This window comes from Drosophila grimshawi, unplaced genomic scaffold, assembly GCF_018153295.1.
Source record: "Drosophila grimshawi isolate 15287-2541.00 unplaced genomic scaffold, ASM1815329v1 contig_1377, whole genome shotgun sequence".
In the NCBI taxonomy this organism is placed as follows: Eukaryota; Metazoa; Arthropoda; class Insecta; order Diptera; family Drosophilidae; genus Drosophila; species Drosophila grimshawi.
In genome coordinates, this window is record NW_025062900.1 from 24,943,524 (window position 1) to 24,967,233 (window position 23,710).

At 38.7% G+C, this 23,710-nt stretch overlaps 3 protein-coding genes across 3 annotated transcripts; 1 reads left to right on the forward strand and 2 right to left on the reverse strand.

The window, feature by feature from the left end:
• Positions 1 to 6,995: 6,995 nt before the first annotated feature.
• LOC6566897 (MTRF1L release factor glutamine methyltransferase) lies at positions 6,996 to 9,019 on the reverse strand. Its single transcript, XM_001993430.3, has 3 exons — positions 8,683 to 9,019; positions 8,106 to 8,626; positions 6,996 to 7,882 (listed from the first exon to the last, which is right to left on the reverse strand). The coding sequence occupies exons 1-3, from the start codon at positions 8,905 to 8,907 to the stop codon at positions 7,642 to 7,644; spliced, it is 987 nt and encodes a 328-aa protein (XP_001993466.1). The 5' UTR covers positions 8,908 to 9,019; the 3' UTR covers positions 6,996 to 7,641.
• A 166-nt stretch (positions 9,020 to 9,185) lies between these two features.
• Positions 9,186 to 10,457, reverse strand: LOC6566898 (proliferating cell nuclear antigen 2). Its single transcript, XM_001993431.3, has 2 exons — positions 10,141 to 10,457; positions 9,186 to 10,084 (listed from the first exon to the last, which is right to left on the reverse strand). Exons 1-2 carry the CDS (start codon positions 10,246 to 10,248, stop codon positions 9,428 to 9,430), a joined length of 765 nt encoding a protein of 254 aa, XP_001993467.2. The 5' UTR covers positions 10,249 to 10,457; the 3' UTR covers positions 9,186 to 9,427.
• A 107-nt stretch (positions 10,458 to 10,564) lies between these two features.
• On the forward strand, positions 10,565 to 14,156 carry LOC6566899 (zinc finger protein weckle). Its single transcript, XM_032739609.2, has 3 exons — positions 10,565 to 10,942; positions 11,008 to 12,347; positions 12,985 to 14,156. Exons 1-3 carry the CDS (start codon positions 10,676 to 10,678, stop codon positions 13,292 to 13,294), a joined length of 1,917 nt encoding a protein of 638 aa, XP_032595500.1. The 5' UTR covers positions 10,565 to 10,675; the 3' UTR covers positions 13,295 to 14,156.
• Positions 14,157 to 23,710: the final 9,554 nt, after the last annotated feature.

A 23,710-nucleotide genomic window follows, 5' to 3' on the forward strand; every position in this document is an offset into this window, starting at 1 on the left:
AACTTTAATCATTTGTATGAATTTGAGACCTTAAAAAAAACATTGAGAATTAAAGTATGACAATTGAAATAAATATAAATATATGAATTATTTTTTAAAGAAATTAAAATGTGACAGTTCAAATTAATTGAAGCCTGCAAGAGAACGAAAATGATTTATTTTGCAATATTTTATTTTCTCTTTCTTTATTTTTATGCCAACGAAACGTGATTCCTTTGATATTTTGTATTGCACGCAGAATCTCTGTCAGAGAACACTGGCTGGGTCATAAATAAATATTGGCGAAAGTTACTCAATCTTAGAAGTTCGAAATTTTTGGCCAACGAGAGAAAGTGCAGCACAAAGTGAGTCCTTCGAGGAGCCCGCCAGTAACAGGTGCACAGTGTGAGCAAATCCTTTTTGCTGTTTGGCTTAAAATCCCATCAGTTTCTCTGTTGAAATACTTTTTTGTTACACCTTCGAGACAAGCTATGTGAAGTAAAGGTTGTAACTATCTATATAGCTCAATGATGTGTGTGTGTGTGTGTGTGTGTGCGTGACTGCTATCAAGTCTTGAATCTAGCAGGCTCCCCCCCGCTTAACCCCGCTTTTAGTCCTACTGATGTTGTGGGTAACCAAAAAGTTGTAAATCGTCAACTTACGTTTAGTGCAACAAAGTCGCGTTTCATATGATGAACATAAACGAGTAAGCACAAACTTGAGCACTAAAGTGGGAGAGAAACAGAAACACAAACTGAGAGTGAGAGAGAGAGAGAGAGAGAGAGAGAGGGGGAGAGAGAGTTGAAGGTTGGGTGAGAAAGGGCAAACGAGGTGGGCAAAGACAGAGCAGAGAAAAAGGTTAAGGCTGGGTGGGTGGCATAAAAGGAAAACGCCGAGCTCAACAAAAATTCGATGCCGGCGACGTTGTTAAAATCAAATAGAAGAGGAGCGCAATAAAAGTGCGTAAGGAAAATAGAAAAGGCTAAGAGCGAGACGAAGCAGAGCTCTGAGCAGAGCTGAGCACAGCTCCACAAAAAGGAACGATGACGATGTCGAAATTAATACGAGAAATCACATTAAAACTTCCACCCGGAGCAGCAGCAGAATCAGAAACAGCCCGAGACTTTGCCGAGTCCTCAACGAATTTTATTCTTTTTTTTTTTGCTGTTTTCTGTTTTCTGTTTTTTTTTTTTTTTGTATTTTTGTTTGTGTGTTTTATTTTATTTTTTTTTTTTGGTTTTTAGTGGGTTGGGTGGCAAAGCTTTTGGCTGGGTTAAAGACGAAACATATTGTGCGTAGACGCAAGAAAAAGGACGAACAAGACAGAACGCACACACACACACACACACACACACATATATATACATACACAATGAAACACACGCACGCTCAGTCAGTCGCACAGACAACGTGTTTATGTTTAAGTGTTTTGGATACACAGAACGCAGAACGCGCGTTCAATATGAGGGCGGCTTTTGAAGGTTGTGATGGCAGTCGCACAACTCTCTCCCAGACACACACCCACCCACACACACACACACAAAAATAAATACATATACATGTGAGTGTGTGTGTGTATATATAAAGGGGAGCAATTTAGACGACTTCATGTGTATTGGTGTTTTGTGCTTTCAATTTGTGTTTTAGCATTTAGCTACAGACACACACCCACACACACACCCACACACACGCACACGCACACATACACAGACATAGATGTGCATGTATGTGTATAAAAGTTTTTATGATGTCTACACTGTCGCTTATCAGCCAGGCAGACAACAACAACAATAAGACCAACAACAATGCTCTAGCCCCAAACAGTGAGCAATGTTGGTAATAACTTCGTACCGGGCTGATTTCAATGCAGATAGGTTAAGCAGAATGACGACTGGGGCAGGTCTACGGACTTCTCTTAGGTCTATCCATATATATATATATATATATATATATATATATATACATGTTTGTTAGGCAGCAGGTGAATGCCACCGGGCTGAACACTAAACACTGGACACTGATAGATGACAGTGACAAGGAATAGTTGAACAAGATGTTGAAGAATCATCATCAGCAGCAGCATCAGCAAACTTAGATGGAGTCCAATGGCAACCCTACACAGCAGCTGCAATCTGCTGAAGGCAATCAGTTGTACAAAACTAGATTAGGTGACATAATCAATTATAAAAATAGAGAATGATAAAATAAAAACTACTATCTTATTAGTTCCAGAATTGTCTGTATTAAGAAGCACTGAGCAGCTAGCTAAATATTCTACTTTAAATATGTTTTTCGTTGGCTCCAGTTCAAGTATTTTCCGTATACTCCTGTATATTTCGAATCCCATTAAAAATGGGAGAAAAAAAAGGTAGAATTGTTTTGTGTAAATGTATGAAACAGGCAAAAGAAGAAAAGAATATAAGTATATATATTCTTGATCATGATCAACAGCCGAGTCGAAATAGAAATAGAAATGTCCGCCTGTCTGTATATCTGTATTTACACGCGGATCTCAGATATTAAATATACATATTGGAATATATATTGTTGTATATCCCGTGCAGATCGAGTCTATTTCTTTTTATCGATATCTGAGCCAGTTTCGCTAATATCAATATTGTATATAATATATATAATATCATTTGAGTGTGCAAATGGCAAATTGGCAATAAAACTAGAATAAAATAATATATTTAACAGCTGGGTTCAGGGTACCTCGTAGTCGGTCTAATTCGACTTCTATAATCTTACTTGTTTAGTTATAATTTATATCCTTTCTTCTAAGAATGGCACAATTTCTTACAATGGTTAATTTGTCATACAAGAAAAAATTACGTAATAAAAATTGTTCTGCTAAACTAAAGACACATTTATTTAAACGATTCGAATGAGACTCACAGCAAAAACATGCATTGAGCTCCTTTTCTTATATAATCCAATGATACATAACTACTTCAGCAAGAGCCAGTTAAGTAAAACAAATCCTTCGAGTCGTTTCCAAGAAATTGTTATAAGCTCTCTTTTTGGCCATGGAAACTGGCTGCTTTTCAGTGCGAATACAAAGAATTGAACAATGATTGTGCATTTTTTGAAACTAAACTACTCTTGATTTGATATATACATAAATGAATTAAACATTAATTGTCAAATGGATTTACAATTTAATTTCAATTTAAATATTTATTTATAAAAGTATTTTCTTGATATTGTTATTGAGTGTTAAATTTAAATACTATAAAACTGCTCAAAAATATGTACAATCAATTTAAGCTACTGTAACAATAAAGAAAATATATTTGGAAGTTAAATTATTTAATTAATTTCAATTGCTTACACAATAGCGAACTTAGTTGTGCTTTTTTGCAACACTCAAAATAAAAAAAATTTAATTAATGTCCATGTTAATTGACAGCTTCAAAAATGAATTATTACGTCTTGAGAGGGTTTTTTTTTTTAAATAGTTTATTTATAGTGTTCGATGCCAATAAATCCAATTAAATGACAGCTTCAACAAATTCTCAGCTCAGTTCGAGGTGCCGATGGGCGGTCTTTAAACTGGGCCAAAGTCAGGCTAAATGATTGATGGAAATTCATCAAGTGTGTGTGTGTGTGTGTGCATGTGTGCTTGGTTGTGTACACAATTTGGCACTCAACATACTATAGAAAATATGAACACACTCACACACACACACTTACACATTACGCCCACTTGGCAACGATTTAGCCATTTGTTAGTTGGCGCAAAAGTTTTCCTTGCCATTCTTGGACAAATCGAATGGGAAGGTGGCAGGTGTGGGTGGGGAAGGGTGTTTTCGGTGCCAGTGTGAAAGTTTCTCACATGAATCTCGAACTGATTGATAGCAGTTCAAAAGTTAATTGCATGTGGACCCGCAACGAAACAAAACCCAAACCAATTTAACACACTCAAACCCAATCGGTTTGCCAAAAAAGACTTTACGGAAGTGCATTTTATGTGTGAACATCGAAATCTCGACACAATGAAACTGCAATTTATAATTAAACTTTAATTATCGCAGCAGTTTCTGCTGCAACTGGCAAGCAACGAAAAACGCAATATTTAAATAGAAATCGGTTCGCAATATTTATTTCTACACAAAATGAATTGAAATTTAACATTTAATTTATCACAATAAACTAAGTTAATTGTGTCCGAAATATTATATAAATTAAATAATTGGCTGCACTTGGCTGCTTTTATAGCTGACCATAAATAAAATATTGTGTGAACAGCAACAGCTAGAAAATGCCAAGCACTTTTTTTGTCACTTTGCCAGTTCGTTTGAGTCAGTGACAACTGTGCCAACTGTGCCAACTGACAGACGCAACAGTTATAACACAAATAACTGACATAATATATTAATTTATATCGATATATATCGAATTAACTTGGTGATAACAGATATCCAAAAGACTGAAAAGAATATTGAATAAAAATTAAATAACAAATTTATAGATCAATTTAAGTTGGAAATAACAGATATCCAAAAGACTGAAAATAATATTGAATAAAATTAAGTACAAAATTTGACCTGGAGCCAGAACATATTTGTAATTATATATTAATACTACAGGCAAAAACAGAGTTCAAATATATTTATTTGACGAACTATAAGCGAAGTTTTAATTAAAATCAATATGGCAATCCAAATAAGCAATAATAAAATAACATAAAATTGTTGACAAAACTTAGTATGCCTCATAAATTGTAAACCATATAAACACAAACCGTCTCTCTCTCTCCCTCTCTCTCTTTCTCTCTCTCTCTCTCCCGCTATAAATTCGTCCCAATTGAAAGTTATTAAATGTGGTCCAGCCTAGCTACAAACAAGATTTTAATTTAATTCTCATTTCTAAAACAACGACACAGATTTTGTTTTGCCACAAATGTCAAAATTCTTGAAATTAAAACCACAGCGAAAATTATTCGTGTTGTGCTGCAAACAAAAGTTAATAAAAGACCAAATAGAATTTGGAGCTGTTTGTCAATAAAATTGTACAAAATATACTTGACTGTTTAAATTGCAAATAAATAAGTATTTATATTATTTATTATATTCATGAGATATTTTCGTTGTGTATTTTTTTCTTTCTTGTGAAATTCCGATTATTATTTTGCTTGCTCACTTTGTGAATAATACAAAATGTGTACCATTTTCACTCCACACTCAGTTTAAGCAAGGCGCAACAATTATGTATTTCTGTGAGAGAGAGAAAATCATAGCATACTTTTCAGCTGTTGCACCAAAATGAAAAGTGCAGCATGGCAAATAGAGTGAATGTGGATTGGGAGAGGGGGGCGGGAATGTTTGTGAAAATTGCTAACAGTAATTTGCAGTTGTTGTTTACCTTGAAATTGTTAAGTAAAGACTTAAACGTTGATTGGATGCACGCACGCAAGCAAATTGTTTAAATTTATTGATCGCATGCTTTTAGCAGCAATTAAAAAGAATGCTTGCATTTGTTGTTGCTGTTGTGGTTGTTGTTGTTGTTGGTGTGAACACACTTGAGATGAAGTTTTGCTACACATACATTGACATGCAGACGCAGGCACTCGCAGACAGAAATACGCATACACATGCACACACACACACACACATGGACACACACTCGCGCGGGAGACGCCAAAAAGGCAATAGAGAAGTTTATTGTTGTTGCTCTGTTGTTGCTGTTGCTGTTACTTTTGCTGTTGCTGTTACTTTTGCTGTTGCTGTTACTTTTGCTGTTGTTGGTCGCGGAGCACGCACGTATTTTTCTTTTGTAAAATCTGAACACCTTTTGTCTCGCGCGTCTCTTAAATTGTGATTATATTTGAAATGAATAAATAGATTTGTATTAAACAAAATTTATTTATTTATTTTTATTGTGTTAGTTTTTGCACAAACTGTTGGGCGCAGTTGGGACGCTTGACGAACGCCAAGGCAAACGCGTCAGCTGCGAGAAAGTGCGTCCTGTCTGGTTGTACCCTAACGACTTAATGCGCTCAACGCAGCTTTTCACACGACCATGGACCGGAGCAGAGGCAGGAAAAGCCATGCAGCCAGCCAGCCACAGAGGCGAAGCTTCCAATCCCGAAAACAAAACTCACTCGGCGCACAGCGCTTCGCATCGCATCTCTCTCAGTCTCTCAATCTCGCTCTCACTCTCGTTCTCTCTCTCTTTCCCATTTAGTCTCATCTCATGTGTATGCTGTGGCTCAAGATTGATTTGAGTGAAAGCTATGCTCACTGGAATGTTTACAGTTGAGCAGAGCAGCGTTGCCAGCAGCGTGGGATGCCACGGCTGCTGCTTGAGCTTCGGCTTCAGCTTCAGCTTTGGCTGCTGCTGCTGCTGCTGGTCAATGTCTCTATACCTGCAAATATAATGTTGCTTGGCTGCTTGGCAAACTTTTATTAATGAGCGACAAGTGTGCCCAGACTACTGCAGCAGCACGCTCAACATGTGCGCACGTTCCCCCTCCCACCCACACTCGCACACCTCTCTCTCTCTATCTTTCTCTCTCTCACTCTCTCGCTCTACTAAAATGAACAAAAAGTGTTTGGCCACATTTCGCCCCGCCACCCGGTACCACCCACTGTCAGTTGTGACATTGCTCTCGTGTTAAATGCGTCGCTTGTTAATGATTGTCGAATATTTTAGAGCAGACCAACAGCTGTCCCGATTGATAACGGTAAAATAACGAAAGAAAAAAATAACTAACCAATGCGATACCCAAGAGTATTGCACAGTGGAACGAGTTGTATACAACTGTTCATGCTAATGAAACTGTATAAATAATGAGAGTCAAGTTGATTTTATTTTTGCAAGTAATATATGGTTTACTATTAATAAACAAGTTCTGGATAGCATTTAATTATATTTTTCATATTTAATAAGATATTTTATATATGCCATTTATTTTGTTTACTATCAATGCTTATTAGCAATAATCACACAATTTTTTTTAGCACTTTCAATAAAGCTTAATTTAAAATTCAAGCTGTTAAAAAAATTATTCTTGATATATTTAATATTTAAACTATTTTGCATTATTGTTAATGCCTCTGAAGTTTTCAACAGAATAAAATAACCATTTATCTAGTTGCCAAAGAATTAATCATGTATAAATAAAGCACTTGTTAAGATTTTGGTCCGATTCAAACTATTAATTATAAATCAATTTATAACACTCTTTAGCTCCTTAACTTTACGTTCAAAGGATCTTCCAATTAAATTTTGAAATTATAATTCATACATCTTGCTATTACATTTTGAAGCGCTCTCGACCCACTGTGCACAGAGCGTAAACCACGGATTTAATATTAGTTATTGTTATTATAGTGACTATTACGGATTTATTTCGTAGCTATTAACATGATTTATGGCAGCCAATGAAATTAAGTGCATTAATTCGGAATTCCTTTTGTGGCTGTGGAATTAGCATTTGCATTCGCCGGGAGCGAAATACTCGATTGCAATAAGTAAATGATTCATATATATATATTGGGATAGTTTACGATGCCTGTGGATATAAGCTTCTGTGGCAGTTATAAGTGGGAGTGTGTGGGGCAGGTCAAATCACAGATAAATGCATTTTGCGACTAATTATAATTGCCTCAATCATGTCATGAGTCGATTGATGAAATGGGTCAACTCCCTTTCAGCTTATACCTTCTCCAATTGAACAAAACGTTCACGTTTATACTGATCCTGATAGCTCTGGACAAACTTGAGTCGTCCTTCGTACTGCAGATGCATTATGGTCTTTACCAGCGGCGGATGCTCATTGCCCAGTTCAAGCCACAGTTTGCCACCAGGTCGCAAATGGACGCAGGCCAAATCGAAGACCAATCGAGCCACACGCAAACCATCCGATCCCCCATCCAGAGCATTAAGGTTCTCATAGCTATAAAGGGAGAGAGTTATGAATATGGAAGATATACAATATTCCTGGTACAGTAATCGCTCAGAAACTGGAACGGTTTTGTTTTCATTTCTATTTCTATTTACTGATTTTAATTTACCAAGTTTTCCATTCTGATTCGAGACGTAAATAAATTATAAATTAAGATTCTTATTCTCGAACCGTTCTAGTTAGCGAATGACTACTGTATTATGACTATACTTACACGACGACTTCGGGATGCAGATACTGAAACTCATCCGTCTTCACATAGGGCGGATTTGAGATGATTAAATCGTACCGCTTGTCGTGCAGCGATTCCGGCATATATTTGTCCGTCTCCATGGTGTGATTGTGGACCTCGAAGCGCTGCTGCAGTCCCAGCAGCTTGGCGTTCTCCCAGGCCAAAGCGGTGGCCGCCTTGCTGCGCTCAATGGCCGTCGCCTGCACTTGGGGCAAGGCGTGCAGCATTGACAGCGACATGGCGCCCGAGCCGCAGCCAACCTCCAGCATATTCACGTGCTCCGCCCGCTTGTAATTGTCGATGACGAGGCGCACAAATTCCTCGGTTTCGGGGCGCGGTATGAACACTGTAGGCGCCGTCTTCAGCGTTATATCCATGAAGTCCCATTCGCCAATGATATGCTGTAGCGGCATGCGGGCGCAGCGTGCCTCCAGAAACCTCTCAAAGTCAGCCAACTGGGCTGAGTTAAATTTCAGCTGGGAAAAATCATCCGGCACAGTGTTCTAAAGAAATCCCATTTAATTAAATTTACTAAATGTAGCTTATTTTTATTACTCACGAATTTGCGCTTCAGCACATGCGACACAATGCACTTGAGATTGAAATCCGTATCCTGGACTCCGGCGTCCTTCAGCTTGGCCTCCCAGCCATTTAGCGCTTTGTTGACCTCAATCAATCTGCCGCCAGTAGCAGTGGTTGTTGCGGTTGTTTTAGTGCTGTTGCTGAGCGCACGTGTGGCACTCTGGCGCAGCGTTAGCAGTGGTCGTTTCAGATATTTCAGCATTGTTTAATTCAACTTATTACCTAACAATTATTGATTACAATTTTGTACTGATTTGCGGGCCAAAAGTTGTGGCGAACAGCTGACTTGACCGTCCTATCGACGACCGCCACAGTTTATAGGCATGGCAACTGGCACTCGATAACAGTTAGTGATGTGCGCAATCATTCACAAGTTTTGAAATTATAAAATAGTCATAATTTATTTTGTAATAAATTAGAGTAATGCTCATTTTCCATTAACTTACGATATTATTATAAATAAATAAATCAGTAACGGTCGTCTGAGATATTTCATCATTGTTTAATTAAACTTATTGCGTAATAATTATTTATTACAATTTTGTTGTGGCACAGCTGACTTGATCGACCTATCGACGACCACCACAGTGTTTCGGCCTAGTGCTCGCTAACAGCTATCCGTCACAATTTTTTTTTAAATCTCATATTTCCTTTTAAAATAATTGAGGGTTAAGAATATAGATAAATAAAACAAATATTGCACATATCGTTACAAATTGTACTCAATCCGGGTCATCTACTTTGGGCGCGAGATAGTAGCGAATATAGCCGTGATCCTCGATGGGGTATTCCACCAGGAGCGGAACATCGGCCGCTAGGCCAATCTTTACCTTATCCGCGAGGGACGTTGCCCGGGTAAAACTGTTCAAGTAGCGCCCGGCAAAGCAGAGCGTGACGGGCTCCTCCACCTGCAGGCTGACATCTCCTTTGCTAGTTTCGCTCAGCGTAATGTTGGCGGAGCCCAGTTCTCCGCTGGCGGAGAACTTGATGCCATCCTTGCTGCAGGCGATGACAACGGACTCACTGAACGTGGCCAAATCGCGACAGATGCGCGCGAATTCCGTGGACGGCATGTGGACGACGCAGGCGTAATCTGTCTCGGGGATGGCAAGATGATCCTGCTCCAGATTGAGCAGACGCAGCTCGTAGTCGGCGGTACGCTCATTGCCCGCCGACTCGAATCTCAGCTGCAGCTTGTCCGCCTTGTCGGCGGCACTGATTGTGACCGCATCATCGCCACTGGCGCACTTCAGCACCTTCATAAGCGACTTCAGATCCAGTCCCAGCGCCACGTTCCGGTCACAGCGATACCGCTCAAAGCACTCCCTACTCAGCGACATTGCCACCAGGGACACATGTGAATTGTCCATCGCTTGCAGCTGCAATTAAATCGCTTTGGGATTATCTCGAATGGGAAATGGATTCTGCTGCTTGCCTGTATTCCGGAAGCACTGCAATCGAGGGTGCTCTGGCTGAGTATCTCCTTTAAGGCATCCACAATCTTCTTTAGCAGCGTTGTGCTGCCCAAGCGTGCCTCCAACATGATTGCAACAGCCTTATCAACTAAACGCAACTAAACACAATTTCACAATTGGAGAATAATATACCCTGTATGGAAAGAGAATGATTGTCAGTTTGGTGTTCAACATTGACAGTTAGTGGGAAAAAATAGTTAAAAATGTGTACTATTTTATCAGAATACCAAATGTATTTATTTGGTTTTACACTGTTATAGATGAGCTGTGAGACACTGTATATCTAAATGAGTTCACATCGTGAGTTGTATCGTTACAACTACTATCGATATCTAACTCTACATCCGCTTATCGATTTGAGCATGCTATCGATATGCACATTGCAGGCCAACAGCTGTTAAAATAATCACAAAGTTATTATTGTTGGCATTTTCCCAACTAGAAAATTGTTTAAATATCAGTGTATAATGCTTAAGACCTCAATTAAATATGTAAATGGTGCTGCACTCACATAACTTGCCACAAACTGCAATGGCTGCGCCAATTGAGAATGAGAACGAGAATGAATGCGCCAGCGATTGGCATCTTTGGTGTCGCCTCTGCGCCAAGGATGATCTTCAGGGCAACATCAATGTGTTCCTGAAAAACGAACACTCAGCGCCAGGCGGCGAGCGGGATGGCGATGCTCAGGAAGTTGCTGCAATTGCACCAATTGCCGACATGGCTCTGGCCACAGCCATTGGCAAATATTTTTGGGTGAATGTAAGTGGATGCTGATGTGAATTAATTGCATCCGTTGTGCGTCCATTATATGCCTTGTTTTGCAGATAACACGCGGCGAGGAGCTGCCCGAGATGATATGCAGCGAATGCCTGACACTCGTCACCTCGCTGGTGAACTTCTCAGAGCGAATAACGCGGGTGCAGAAACTCTATTGCATATTGCAAAGCACACCCAAGCAGGATGCGATTAGCGTGCAGGAGTTGCGCGGCAGATTTGGGCTGATCGAGGAGGAGCAGCAGCTGCCGGAGCAGTCAGAGCCCGAGACGCTTACCGAGGTGCATTATGTGGAAGAGAAGCCCAAGCTGAATGAATTGGACGAGACGGTGTTGGAGCTGGAAAATCCGCTCACGCCGGCTAGCAAAATCGAAGAGAAGCCTACAACTGAATCGGTGACAGCTGAAGCAGAAGTTGAGGAGGAACAAGTGCAGGAGGATGAGGAGGAGGAGGAGGAAGCAGCAGCAGAAGCTGCAGATGAGCAGCTGGAATACGAAGATGCGGGCACTGAGCTGCTTCTGAATCTATGCGATGCATACAGCAACGCGGACAGCAATGAGGACAGCAACTCCTCCAGCCCGAAGCCCAAATCCAAGGAGCGTGGCAAAGCGCATCAGTGCAACGAGTGTCCACGTGCCTACGCTCTGCCCCAGACGCTGCAGCGGCACATGCGTCAGTACCATGACAAGAAGAGCACAGCGGACATGAAGCTACTGTGCTGCGAGCAGTGCGAGAAACAGTTTCGCTCCCGCTACCAGCTGCAGCGGCACATGCAACAGCATCTGCCTATGCCCAAGCGGAAGATGTATCCCTGCACCAGTTGCAGCAAGAAGTTCACAACGAATGCCTCAGCGCAGTCGCATGCCCAGTATATGCACCAGGAGGAGCGACCGCGTCCGGTCATCTGTGAGCAGTGCGGCGTCGGGGTGCATTCGCTGAATGCACTCAAGGAGCACCTGTTGAGCCACACGGATTACGCGCCGTACGAGTGCGATGTGTGCAAGAAGTGCTTCAAGAGCTTGAGCCGTCTCAAGCATCACAAGGAGACGCACGATCCGCACAAGTACATCTGTCCCGAGTGCGGCATGCAACTGAACTCGCGACCCACTCTGAATCGCCATCGGCTGGTGCACACGGACCAGATGCAGCACAAGTGCGACTATTGCGGCAGGGAATTCAAGCGGGCGAAAGCCCTCAAGAATCATCTCATCCTGCACACCGGACTGAAGCCGTACTCCTGCGACTTTTGTGATCGCACCTTTGCCAACGGCTCCAATTGTCGCACACACAAAAAGAAGTCGCATCCCGAGGAGCTAGCCGCCCAGGAAGCAGCCGGTGGCGCCAAAACCTACAATCGCAATATACCCAAACTGGAGGCGTTAAAAGCATTGTGCGTATTTATTATGAGACATTTAAATTTACTGCCTTGCAGAGATCTTTATAAGTTGGTCACGAGTAGTGGAGTAGTCTTCTCTTAATCCTTTGAATACCAAATAGTATATAGAAATTGGCATCAGCACTTTTTCAATTTAGATATTTCAGACATTTCCGTTTTACTTTTTAATATTTGAAAAGTTATTGCAAATTGCTTTAATTAAAGTATTAGATTTCAAATAGAGTACTTCAACACTTTAGCATTATATTTCAAATAGAGATATCTTTTTCAAAACCGTTAATTCTGAACAGTATTAAGAAATGGGAATCAGTACTTTCGAAAAATAAAATCATCAGAAACTTGTTTAGATATTCAAAATTCCTTTACATTGGTTTCATTGAAGCAATATGTTATATCAATATATTTTAAGAATTCTATGTTCAATGATTGTTTTTGAATCTTTAACTGGAAAATTGAGATTTTCATTTGTGGGAGTTTTTAAGCTGAAACATTTTATCGTAAAGGTTAATTTAATTTAATTTCTTTTATATATTTTTTTAAATTTGTATCTCTGCAAGGGTATTTAAAGCAAATCTGCCTTTTCTCTGTTGGACACCTCAATATATATATTTTATTGATTTCCCTTTTGCAGCACAAAGAACAAGGACAACTTGTCGCCGGTGGCCACCAAGCAGAGTGGCTGCTTCGCCTTTGGCAAGAAGCCCAAAGCGATAATCAAATCCGATGCCAGCAGCTCGTTGCAATCGTCGTCGGTGCCCAGCGCAGCAGCAGCAGTTGGCATTATTCCCACCATCGACAACATCTACAATCACATTATGAAGCCGCCGATGGCAGCACAGCAGCAGCTGCTTGCCACCGATGGCAGTGCAACAATTCTCGCAACCCGACAGCCGGAGGAGCAGGCGGAAACTGCGAGTGCTCCACAGATCTTTTCGTACTAAATGCCGTTTTTTTGTTGGGCGTGCATATTTTTCGAATATTTGGGGGAGCTTGAGCAGGGCGCATGTGCGGGCTGGTTGGAGTCACCCTCTTGTGTATTGTGTGTGGTTGTTTGTTGGGGGTTGCGCGTAAATGGCCAATATATCCTTTATGGAGGAATTTAGTTCAGTTGACAGCGTGCGCTTCTCCTCGTGTCTGCTCCGAGTGGGGAAGAATTTGTTTGCCTAGATTTCTGAGTAAATGCATTAAAACACTAACTAAAAACGGCAAAACGATGCATGGCTAAAAACTATGCAAATTGCGATGTGCTTCGTGCGCCATTGTGCATTCAATAAAGTGTTTAAAACATTAAACATAAAAAAACCGAAACAAATTTAAATCTCTTTAATTGCGAGCAGCAAATCAAAAAGCCAAAAAAAAAAGTAAAAAAAAAAATCGATTTCTTGCCAATGAAAACAAAGTGCATTGAAGAGAGCGTAATTAACGCACATGCAGTGAGTACAAATGTCGAGTGGCTTTACAAAATAAAGCCGGGCTACAAGTGCTCAAGTGCTCAAAAGTTATAAACAAAATAAAAACAAACAAATTGGCAACTGAATCAAATAGCCAAAATCAAAACTCAAGCGAGTAGCAAGCAAGTCAATCAAAAAGCCGCACATACAGCAACCAAAGCGGACAAGCAGCTGCGCAACAATTTAAAGCAGCTAATCCAATAAAAACTGGAGTGAAGCACTCTTTAACTTAAAGAAACCGAACTAAAGCAATTTAAATTTTATTTTAAACAATATTTAGCAGCAGCTGGCTGATGCGCCAGCCCTGGTTCTAGCACTTAACAGTACCATTTCGAGTGATACACAGCGCTTAACAGTGCCATCTTGAGTCGATGTGCTGATAATAAACTAACATAACATATATCGCCAAAGACAAAACGGCAACAACAACGCGTCGTGTTCGCGCTGCTGCGAAAATAGTAAAAAGTGCGAGATTTCTGCGTCAATTTTATGTGCAAGTAAGTTAACTTTAAATATTTGCACAATCATAAAGAAAATCAGCAAATGTGCTGTCCATTGATATGTGTTGTGTTGCGACTACAGCAGTCGGCATTTTTCACTTGTTTTATTTTACGCTCTGTGTGTGCGTTGGTGTGTGCGTGTGTGTGTAATGTGATGTGATGTGAATTAAAAAAAATCGATTTGCTCGTAATTATTTTCGACTCCAATTGTGCACTTTAACAATTAGGCAGCGTCGCTCTGGTAACGTCAGCGTCAGCGCCAGCAGCGCAGTTTAACATGTGTGGCCGACCAATTGCCATTTCTGTTGTTGTTGTTGTTGTTGCTGCTGTCGTTGAACGGGTCCAGCGGCTGCGTAGGCGGGCCTGAAGGCAGCCAGTTTATGTTTTACAGCAACAAAAACAACAACGCCGACAACAACAACAAAATGTTAACAGCGCGCGCTAGTCGAAAGTTGAAGCAACAGTGCATTCTAATTGGACTCTGTCCTCTCAACGCGATTACCTCTCCCCGCCCCGCCCCTACTCTACCGCCACAATAACCACAATAACCGAAAAGTGCAGCAGCATCAGCAGCAACGGCAGCGGCAGCTGACGAAGAAGAAGAAGCACAAACAACGCTGCAAACAAAAGTTTTATAACTTAGCGGTACTTGCTATCTCTCTATGTGTGTGTGTGTGTGTTTTGCATTTGTGTTTGTGTTTTCATCTTTGTGTAAGCCGCGAACCGCATTATCCTCTTGGCTTGACCCAAATTGCAATGCCCTTAAAAGCTTAGTTCTACAGTCGTCGTTTGGTAATTAAGATTCCCAGATATTAGACCTGTCCACAAATATTAATTAGTTACTTGAATGCAGCTGAAATTCATATTTAGCTGATTTTTACATATTCTCTTCGAATTGAATTTGTATTTATTGAAAACGTATGAAATTTAAAATTGTAATTTAAATGTTCAGAGAAGAGACTTTTCCACAAATTTGAATCATTAATTATATTTCAACTGAAATCATTTGTAGTTTGCTCTCTCTCTCTCTCTCTCTCTATTTGTTTAAACTAAACAACATTTTGAATTTATAATTCTTTTATTCTCTTACATTTTAAAACAATTGAATATGGATTTATTGAAAACCTTTGACAAATAATTCAATTGAAATTAGTTATTAAAGTGTGTACTTTACTATATCTAGAATTCTTATTAAGCAGCTTTTTATTGAGTATAGTTTAATTTAGATCATTTGAAAATTGTTTACCTTAAATCATTAAACTTACTATTTATTGATTATAGTTTAATTTAGATCATTTGAAAATTGTTTACGTTAAATCATGAAACTTAAAAATATCCTTCCCATATATGATTCGTAGAAAGTCTATAAAAATGTTTTTAAAATCACAAATTTTAATTTCTTTTTTGTTGTATTGAGCATCCTTAGAAAAAATATATTTAATTATTCGAGAATTGAAGCCACATCTAAGACCAAAGTGTTCTACTTATCGAGCGACCAGTGTACTTTCTTTTGTTTTTGCTGCTGTTGCTTTCTTTTGTCTGAACTTTATTGGGTGTCCAACTAACACCTAAACTTCCCCCCGGCTCATGCCTCTCATTCTTCCCTTTGTTGTTATCATTTTTATGTGCGGCCAGTTAATTGCCTCCATCCCGAAAGTAGAATAGAACAAGAAGAATAAGGAGCAAAACTTTAGAAAACTGTCGCCTTAAACTATTTTATCAGTTGAAAGTTTTTAAAAGCGTTTTGTTAGCCCTACCACCGCTGCTGGTGAAAATTAAAATTCGTTCAAGAAACACCACCCTCCGGCTGTCTCATTAGTTGGCAATTATAATGGAGGAGACTGTCAGTGCAAAATGGGCCTGTCAAAAGTCAGATATTTCCTTATGGAAATTGCCTCAAGTCGGAGCCGAAATCAATAATAAGGTTGTTGCCAGCGTTCCTTATTTCCTCATTTCCTTCCAAAAATGACTATTCGCTTTTCCACAATGTCAAAGTCTCAGAGTGAGAGAGGGTGTGGAGCAGGGTGCAGGAGGGGGTGGCTTTTAATTATTTGCCTCGTTGCTCGGGTGGTCTAGCAATTTTGGAGACAATTTTCGAGGTTTTGAACAGCTCCTTTGAGTCACATATGGATGCATTTAGTCCATATAATAAGGGTTGCAGTCAGTCACTCAGTCAGCCCTTGACTAGGGTCAGCTACGCTCCCATTTTTATTGTCATGTCGTGCGTGGGTGTTGCCTTCATCGAATCCTCAGTCTATATTTAAAATGCCCAAGGAATGGGAGTTTCCATTTATAAATAAGTGTGTCAAAGCAGTTGGGAAATTAATCGAAATGTTTTCATGGGATGGAGCGTTTGAAATAACGAGAAACCTTTTGATTTTAACGTCAAAGTGAATATTCTCCTTTGAAAATATTTGCTGGCATTCTCCCTTGGCTTGTCTATTCATTCTTAGTATTTATTGTGTCAGGCTATGGATTTTTGTTAAATATTTGTATTTAAATATGGCTTCCCTTGAGATATCCCTAACCATATCTTCGATTGCAACCAAATATGAAATATTATAGGCTAAATGCGTCAATATTGAACATTTGTATGATATGCTTATGTTTTAGACGCTAAGTAATTATTTATATATTTTTTTAATTAAATATTATAAGTGTTGAAAGTGTAAACAGATCGGCTTATGATAATGTTTTATGTAAATCATGTATTTTATGCCTCAAGTTTGAGCATATACAGAATCTTTGATTGACTCGTTTTTTCAAAGACATTTCAGCTTTCTCTTTGCTCAAGCTTATCTCTTACAAGTTCTTTCAACTTTAAATGGCCTTAATCTTTATCACTTCATCAGCGAACTTCTCTAACACCCACAACTAACTCACAGTTATTTTGAATGCTTATCACTTTGGTTTGGCTTAGTTTGTTTAGTTTATGTACAAAAAACTTAGCTCCGCGTCCAACACTGCTTTTATTGTCATAGTCACTGTGTGGCTGCCTATCATTTCTGTTATAATTCAAAATGCCATGCAAATCCCACGCTGCGTAAGCATGACACACACTCTTAACTTAACTTGGCCAAGACTAGTTAATTTGTTATCAATGCGCTTTAATCGTTTGGCTTACTTGGCCTTTTACCAGCGCCTACGACTAAGCCCAAATATAAGCCCATTCGACATACGCATACTTATGGCACATCATATTGATAAGCTTTGGCCAAGTTTTTGCTGGCTTTTCCTCTTGGCAATCGGCCCTGGCCCTCTTCTTCACTTGTTTGGCTACTCATTTTTTCTATCAGTTCAGGTTGACTCTAATTGTCCACTAATCTTCAAAGAGAATTGGTAAATAAATTATATTTACATGGTTTAGTTGACATAAATTGCAGAAATAAAATGCAAATTAATATTGTGCCTATCAAGGAATACATTTGCGAGGCATCTAATCGATAATTAATATTGTGTAACATTATTATTATTATTATTCATGATTCATGCACCAGATCTATTGTGTCCCCTACAGAGAGAGAGCATATAGCTCTTCCATCAATTCCAGCTCCTGCACGAATGCAAAAATCTTTGTCGAGTTGAGGGTTTCTATGTCTTCCAAGATCAGAACATTCATTCCAACCATATAATTTATTTTCGTAGCTATTGCGACACAATCTGCTAGGATGTGCGTTGAGGACCCTTCCTCGTTTTCACAGAAGCGGCACAGTTCGCTACTAAAAATACCTAGTTTAGATAGGTGACTTCTTAGTCTACAAGGTCCAGTCATTTTTGCGTAACATAGATTTGTTTAGATAATATTTGTTTTAGTTTTTATTTACTGTATTTTATTATCACATTTACGGCCTACTTTCAGCGCTGTCTTATCAGCTAGAAATTCTACTTATATTTATAGCAAGGCAATTCTATGTTTTTACAGCTACCATAACTGAATGCGACACTAAACCTTCTTTTTATAGCTTCTTCGATTTGAATAAATTTATAAAAGCTTGTAAGAGCTCTGTAGAGTTTTTTTTGTAGCCGAAAAGCTGTATTTATTATACCAAAGCCTTTCCTTATACAAAAGCTTTGAGAATTCTGTGATATCGCAACCCTTAGGCAAGAATGTAAGAGTACTAGCAAAAGTTTCACATATGTATAATAAACTTATCTGTTATAATTTAAGTAAAAGTTAATATCCACAGCACATTGGTACTCAAGTATCTCTACTGCTGAAATTTGGTGCTCAAACTTTTCAGTCAGTAAACAGTTGGTTATATTCGAGTTGTATCTTGGCTATTTTGTGTTATATTAAAAAAGCTTATATCAGTTTAATATTGTTATACAACTGCCTAAAAGCGATGGATGTTTGCTCTGACTCTCATATGACACATTTTACTTGTTGTATAACAATTTATTCCAATCTTTGTTTTTGTGTTTATATTTTTCCAAGCCTAAACCCATTTATTTTTTTTTTAAAGTTGCGCGTAGACCATATTAAGGTGATATACTATAGTGTCTTATATTATGGAGCGTACTGGTCTATTACTGTCATAACGATTCCGTATACTAGCCGCTTAATATAACAGTTGAATGGATAGTTTCAACCTTTAGCTTTTTGTTCTACCAGCTTATAGACTCTCATAATTTTTTGCCTATGCTTTCCAAATCCCAAAACCATTTGTTGTCCTATTTAAGTTGTGCGTAGACGATATTACAGTGTTATACTATCGGGTATACTATTTCGCAGTGTACTTGGAATATATCAGTTATATCAATATTCTCTGGTATTTTATGTTATAAAGTGTACTGGTTTTTGCAGAGTACTGTTATATTAAGTGTGTTGTTATATGAAATGTACTGGTATATAACTTTTATAACGATGTATTGCTGTGTCTAATATAACGATTTACAGTGTTATATTACTGTTATAACGATTTTGTATGTTATCCTCTTGAAGTATAGTTTCAATCCTTAGCTTTTATGTTCTACCTTGATTGCTTATAAGAACTTCGTTTAGTGCTTATAGATTTTCCAAATTTTAAAACCATTTTTTGTTATATTCAATTTACGCGCAGACCGTATTACACTGTTATACAAGCGGGTCTTATATGAAGTGTATTGAGTTATAATTGTTATATCTGTTGGTCTATTATTATTATAAAGTATACTGGTATATGAAGTGCCCTGGTATGCAACAATATACTACAGCATCTAATATAAAGTATACTGGCATATGACGACCCTGCATGCTACCCTCTTATATAACAGCCTATCCATAATTTCAATCCTTAGCTTGTTTGTTCTACGCTTCTTGTTTATAACTATTTATGGACTCTCCACTTTTGTTATAAAATCGCACAGCCTGTGCCCCTTGTATGAGACTAGCACCCTTTAGAAAATACTATTTCCACTCAAATTGCCATAACAACTACCCCTAGAATTACACAACCCCTGGCAAATACAATTTCCACTCACATTGACATAATATCCACCCCTATTTTGTGGAAAAAACTCACAGCAATAATTTTAATATATCCTCAGATGTTGTGTGCATGTTTAGGTTTTGCCTTACAGCATAAACTAATGAGTTAAATGCATCTTGGCCATGCCACATGCCCACAAACCACATACCACATGCCACCGCATGCAACCGCTGAAAGTTGAAGCTTTGCCTGTGGCATATACAAATTTTACGCATATAAATTGCACGTTGTTATCATTGCAACAGACGGACGGACGCATCCCTTGATGACCACATTTTTCAACCAAGTTTCTTTTTTTTTTGTATCAAGCTGGTAGGTAAAAAATGAGCTGCTAAATAGAAAGAGGAAGCAAAGCTTTTACTTTAATTAAATGCGTGCGTGTGAAAGAAAGTCCAAATTAAGAGTTCTCTGATGTTCTCGCTAGTTGTTGTTATTGTTCTTGTTGCTGCTGTTTCTATTTTTATTTTTACTGCTGTTGCAGTTTCTGATTAACGGCAGCTGCTTTAGCTTTGCCTTTGGCTTTATCTGCCCTGCCACCATCCTTTGGCTCGTCCCCCTTGCTTTGCATAGCGCACTTTTATGCTGATTGAGTGCGGCTTATCTCTGCCAGAGAACATTCCACTGGGCCAATCCGCTCGCAAAGCCCACTCAGAGTTATAACATAACTCATATGATCCCCAACGTTGTCTCAATTGTAAGCAAATCAGCGCGGTAACCCATAAAAAAAACCGGAGCCGAAGACAAATGTTATTATTAAAATGGCCAATGTATATAAAAAGCAATGGCAGAAACGAGTTATGCGAGGGTCGAAATTGAACTACATAAATATATATATATATATTATATTCTAGTAGCGTTGCTTTTTTCAATTATTTTTATTTTGATTCTTTTTATTTTCTTAATTATTTTTACGCTGGCTCCAGCAGTTTGAAATATTTTTATTTATCTTTCGCTGGCTGGTCAAATGTTTTTTTTATTGAAAATAAAATATTGGAGTATAAAAAATAAATTAAAGATACTTGATCCGGCGAAAAGCAAATCACCAAACAATAAACAAATATTGGTTTTCTGTTTCGCAATTGGCTGTGAACTCAATATTGAACATTTGTGCAGATTATTAAAGCATATTTACCAATGCAATTTAAATGGTCGATACGTTTGAAAATCAAATTGATTTAAGTGATTCTGTAAATACAAGTGTTAGCCACATTTGATTTACTTTTCGGAACACCCTCGCTGTTGTTGTCCTTTAAGCAATAAAATATCAAGCTAAAAGCCCTTCAAAATGACAGTGAGTTGTTGTTGTTTCTGTTGCTGGTTTTGTTTCAGTTGTTGCTGCTGTAAACGTCTGCAATAAATTTGAAGTATTAAAACAGATATCGAATGGATTATTTTTAATATATGACCATACGTACAAAGTGCTGCCAGTGCTGCCCCCCTCCCCCTCTCTCTTATCCCCACCAAAAAACTGCAGCCTGGCAGATTGCGGGCGTGGAGCCGATGCCTGCCAAGTCGAAACGCAATTAGCCCTTTGCTGCAAGTGCCCCCGCCCACGCAGCAGTCTCGTGTATGCCCCTCGCCCCCTATCACTCTCTCTCTCTCTCTCTGTCTCTCTGCCTCTCTCTCTCCATCTGGCTGGTGCTACAAATTGCCATTAGCAGCATCTACATCTACATCCTCAGCAGCATTCGCATCCGCATCCGCATTGGCAGCTCCACTGCCAAGTTGAAGCCGACAACATCGCAGCTGGCATTTTCCGCTGCGTAATCCTTTTATTAATCCCCTTGGCTTGGGCTAAGATCCTTTACACTGCTGTTGGCACTTTTGCAAATCATGAAAAAGAAACACAACAAGCTGAAGCTGAGAAAAAAGAATCATAACTTCTCCAGAAAGCTCAACTAAGAGCATACCCTGTAAAACTATTGAACTGCAATGCAGTTTTTAGTTGTGTTTGTTATGCGATCGCTGTTAAATTTTAAAGATACAAGCCAAGGATTGTAATGCGTTAAACTCACTATTTAAGTTTGTGATATCTTTCGGATAATTTAGAAATACATTTGGAGGAACTGACAAGTTGATTAACAAATTGTTGATGGCTTGTTGGCTCATAAATTGCCATAACGTAATGCTACACACATTTTTAGCTCTTTTTACAACTTACAGGGTATGTAGAAAAAAATAAAACATACATAAAATTAAGATAAATATGTGGGTGTGAAACATACGCAAAACGCTTTGCTCGCTTTTGCTTGGTTAGTTTACAATTTGTTGCAATGCTTAGCGAAGATTAAAAATTAATTGCCCTGCGAATCTGGCTTGGGAAAAAGGTTTCAGGAAAGGAACTCGTAACCTGCCATATTTATGCGTTGCGCGTAATTTGTGTTGATTATTTCTGTTTGCAGCAGCAGCTGTGCCAGTCAAAAATAAAAAAGAAAAAAGCAAACTTGTGCTCATTTTGTAACTGTATGGTTTTTTAATATAGCGAATTAATCTGGCAGCGTTTCGCGCTAAGTCGAGTGCTCGGGAGTCACCTTGCCACACTGGCTGATACCCCTTTTAGATCGACACCCTCCCCACGCCAAACGCCAAACGCCCAACGCTTTGTGCAAGTTGTGAAGAGCGCACAACATTAAATATTCAAAATGCACTTAACGAAGCATAGCGCGTAAACCGATAGCCAGCATTCTGTTGGCCAGCACACGAAACAGGAACAGGCCAGCAACGGAAACCCTTTCAGCGCTACACGACTCTGAGCATTGTGGATATTATTAGCCACTTGGTTAGCGAATGTTAAACCACTAAAAAACCACCTTTGATGAAACAATATTGGTGGGTAGGATTAGAGAAAAGGTCCTTATTTAGCTATGCACAGGTCATTTAGCAAGCTTTCTAGGATTACAAGTTTTCAAACAGATGGAGCTATAAAAATTTAGATGCATTGGTTGTTTATCTCTAATGTCTTCAACATTTTTGTAAATTAAATGCATTAAATTGCAGTTACTGTGGTAATTATTGCCTTGCCTGGAAGTACTGTAGTAATTAAAATAATGTTTTCGTAGGCTCAAAAAGTTTTAATTCTGAGGGAGTTAGTAAAATGTCCGAAATACTTCTGGTAATTAAATGAATTTAAGTACAAAGAATTGCAATTATTGTATTACAAATGCGGCAGTAATTAAAATGGTGCAGCAAGTTCTTGATTAACCAATAATTTATTCACTTTGCAATCGAATAAGCACGAAATCAACTTGGGCTGGTCTAAAGGCGGTTAATTACTTAATTACCTTTTTGAAGGTAATTTGCCAAGTCTTTGCAAACTGAAACTTATTAAAATTTTGCTCAATTCTTTTTTGTATTTAAGCTTTATGCCCCAAAACTGTAAAGCAAAAAAATAAAAGAAAAAAAGTATTTTAAAATCTCTTTGAGTTGAGGCGGCACTTTATCAACATTAGCGCAACTTGTTTCGCATTTTGCTTGCCGTTGTTGTTTGTATGTTATTTTAGCCTTTTTCACGCACCACGCAACGGGGTTGAAAAGTTAATTCAATTAGCTTGACTCTGCCACTTAAGCTGGCTTTTAATAATAAGCAGACAGTTAAGTACTTTGCCTGGCAACATTCGCACAGGCGCAGGGCGCACTGCGAGGGGAGTGGAGTGGCTTGTGGGGAAGCAGTTTTCATATAATTTTCACAATTTTATAATATTTAGCACCCTGTAGGCAGGCAAGTGCTTAAAAAAGGGTATCTGACTAAATAATAGATACGCATTTAAAAAAAAACGTTACTAATTCTCAGAAGCTTCCAGAGTTGGGTATACAAACTCTTGTATAGCTAAAACGGCTTTGATTTGTTGTAGTTACCCCCATTTGTATCAAATATTAATTAACTTTACAGAGTATTTGCCAGTTTAATATTCACACTTTGAGGATTTTCTTAATACTGT